Genomic DNA, 1,912 nt, shown 5'->3' with positions numbered 1-1,912 from the left:
AGTATTTTAAATAGTATTAAAAAGAGAATTTAACTAATTATTTTGAACGAAGTAAAATTAATTGATGATAATAACAGCAAAAAGAGAAATAAAATAATTTTTTAAGTATTTTTAATAAAATAAAAAAATTATAAAGACAGTAAATTAAATATTTAATTTATTTATTTTATTCAGAGTTTTATTTTAATGGTTAATAAGAAATTCATAACAAATTAATGCTGGTTAGAATAAATAAAATAAATATTGTTGTTATACATAAAATAAAAAATACACCAGATGCCATTGATAGTCTTTGAACTCTTTTGTCATTACTATTTCTAAATAAATAACAAACTACAAGATGAAATGGGAAGAATAAAATTCCTACTAACATTAATCGCTTTATTAATGAATATGTTATATCATCTTCAATTATGTCATTATTAGTTATTGTTTCAATTTTAATTGGTGCAATTTGAGAAGCCATATTCATATATTGCTCTGGTGTTAATAAACTACCTTCTTTCTTTGAACTATCAAAATTACAATGAGTTGATAATTTTTCATCATTAGGTTGATTAGAATCTTTTAAAGAATTTGTTTGTTTTAATAATTCTGAACCATATAATTCATTTGTGTTATAGACTGATTGACGTGGTTGTAATGAGAAAGGATGTTGTAAATTAGTTGTTTGTTCTTTTTTTATTGAGTGTGTTGGAAATGGATTAAATTCATTTGAACTTGGAACGACATAAGTAGAAATTTCATTATTTGTATCAGGCAATGATGGAAATCGATATGTACTATTATTTAATATAGACATATTATATTCTGTTGTACTGCTACTTGGAACTTCGAATGGTGGTGGAAGATTATATTCTCTTTGATCTGGTTGATATGAATTTACTTTAAAACTTGGATAAGAAGAATTAACTGGATTAATATTTCCAACAAGGTTTGTAACTTCATTGTTTTCAAGACCTTGTTCGTGTTGATAAAAATTCTTCATGAACATTATTTAGGTTTAATTAGTTCAAGTTCAGCTCTTGACTTATATTATCAAATCCTCATTTACCCAAAATTAATTCCTCTTTCTTTTTTGTTTTTATTATTGTTTTTTGTTATTCTACGAATTTTATAAAATTCTCTATTAAATACATCATTATTCGATTTTCATATTTTATGAAATTTCTTCTTGCTATTTAAACTACATTTTTGACAAATAAAACTCATATGGTTCATTTAATGAAATGAATCATCAAAAGAACACAAAAGAAAATATCTAATTATTGTAGTTGGAGTGTATATAAACAATGTGTATATAGAAAAAGAAGATATTATAGACGACGCCATTTATTATCACAACTGAAAACTATTAAATTAAAAAATAAATTAACATGTAGTATAATTGAATTTCAAACTTTACCACTGAGAGATTCTTTTCATTAAATTGTCGTCTGAATTGATTATTCTTCAAATGAAGAGAATAAAATAGCAATATTTACTAAAAATAATAAAATTCTATATTAAAACATTATTAAACATTTAGTTAAAGTACAATCTGTAGATACAGACAATAGTATTTTACCAACATATAGTTCTGATTTATATCCTTCATAATTTAAAACATGGGAGCATTATATATGTAAAACTTTTTTAATATTTTGAAATAACAATAAAACATTGCACGAATATTGGAGGTTTTGATGAGTGAAAATAAAGTGAATAGAATTTATAAAGAAATCAAAAGCTATTCCTATAATGCTATTTGGTATTTTACCAGATAATATCACAACAATAAGTACATTAGATACAACAATAGGAGTTATTAATGCAACAACTACTAAAATTTATGAACGAATTGGGTATACCAATGATAGTATTGGATTAACACATAAACAACGGGTACGAAAATAATCAAAGAAATAATGAA

General features: G+C 23.3%; 1 protein-coding gene across 1 annotated transcript; it reads right to left on the bottom strand.

The window, feature by feature from the left end:
- Positions 1 to 202: 202 nt before the first annotated feature.
- On the bottom strand, positions 203 to 994 carry ENU1_099610 (hypothetical protein; the record flags this gene model as incomplete). Its single annotated transcript, XM_008859270.1, has 1 exon — positions 203 to 994. The coding sequence occupies one exon, from the start codon at positions 992 to 994 to the stop codon at positions 203 to 205; it is 792 nt and encodes a 263-aa protein (XP_008857492.1).
- Positions 995 to 1,912: the final 918 nt, after the last annotated feature.

This window comes from Entamoeba nuttalli (genome assembly GCF_000257125.1).
Source record: "Entamoeba nuttalli P19 unplaced genomic scaffold asmbl_4297, whole genome shotgun sequence".
NCBI lineage: Eukaryota > Evosea > Mastigamoebida > Endamoebidae > Entamoeba > Entamoeba nuttalli.
Note: the sequence above shows the minus strand (reverse complement) of the source record. Positions and strands in the feature narration are given on the sequence as shown.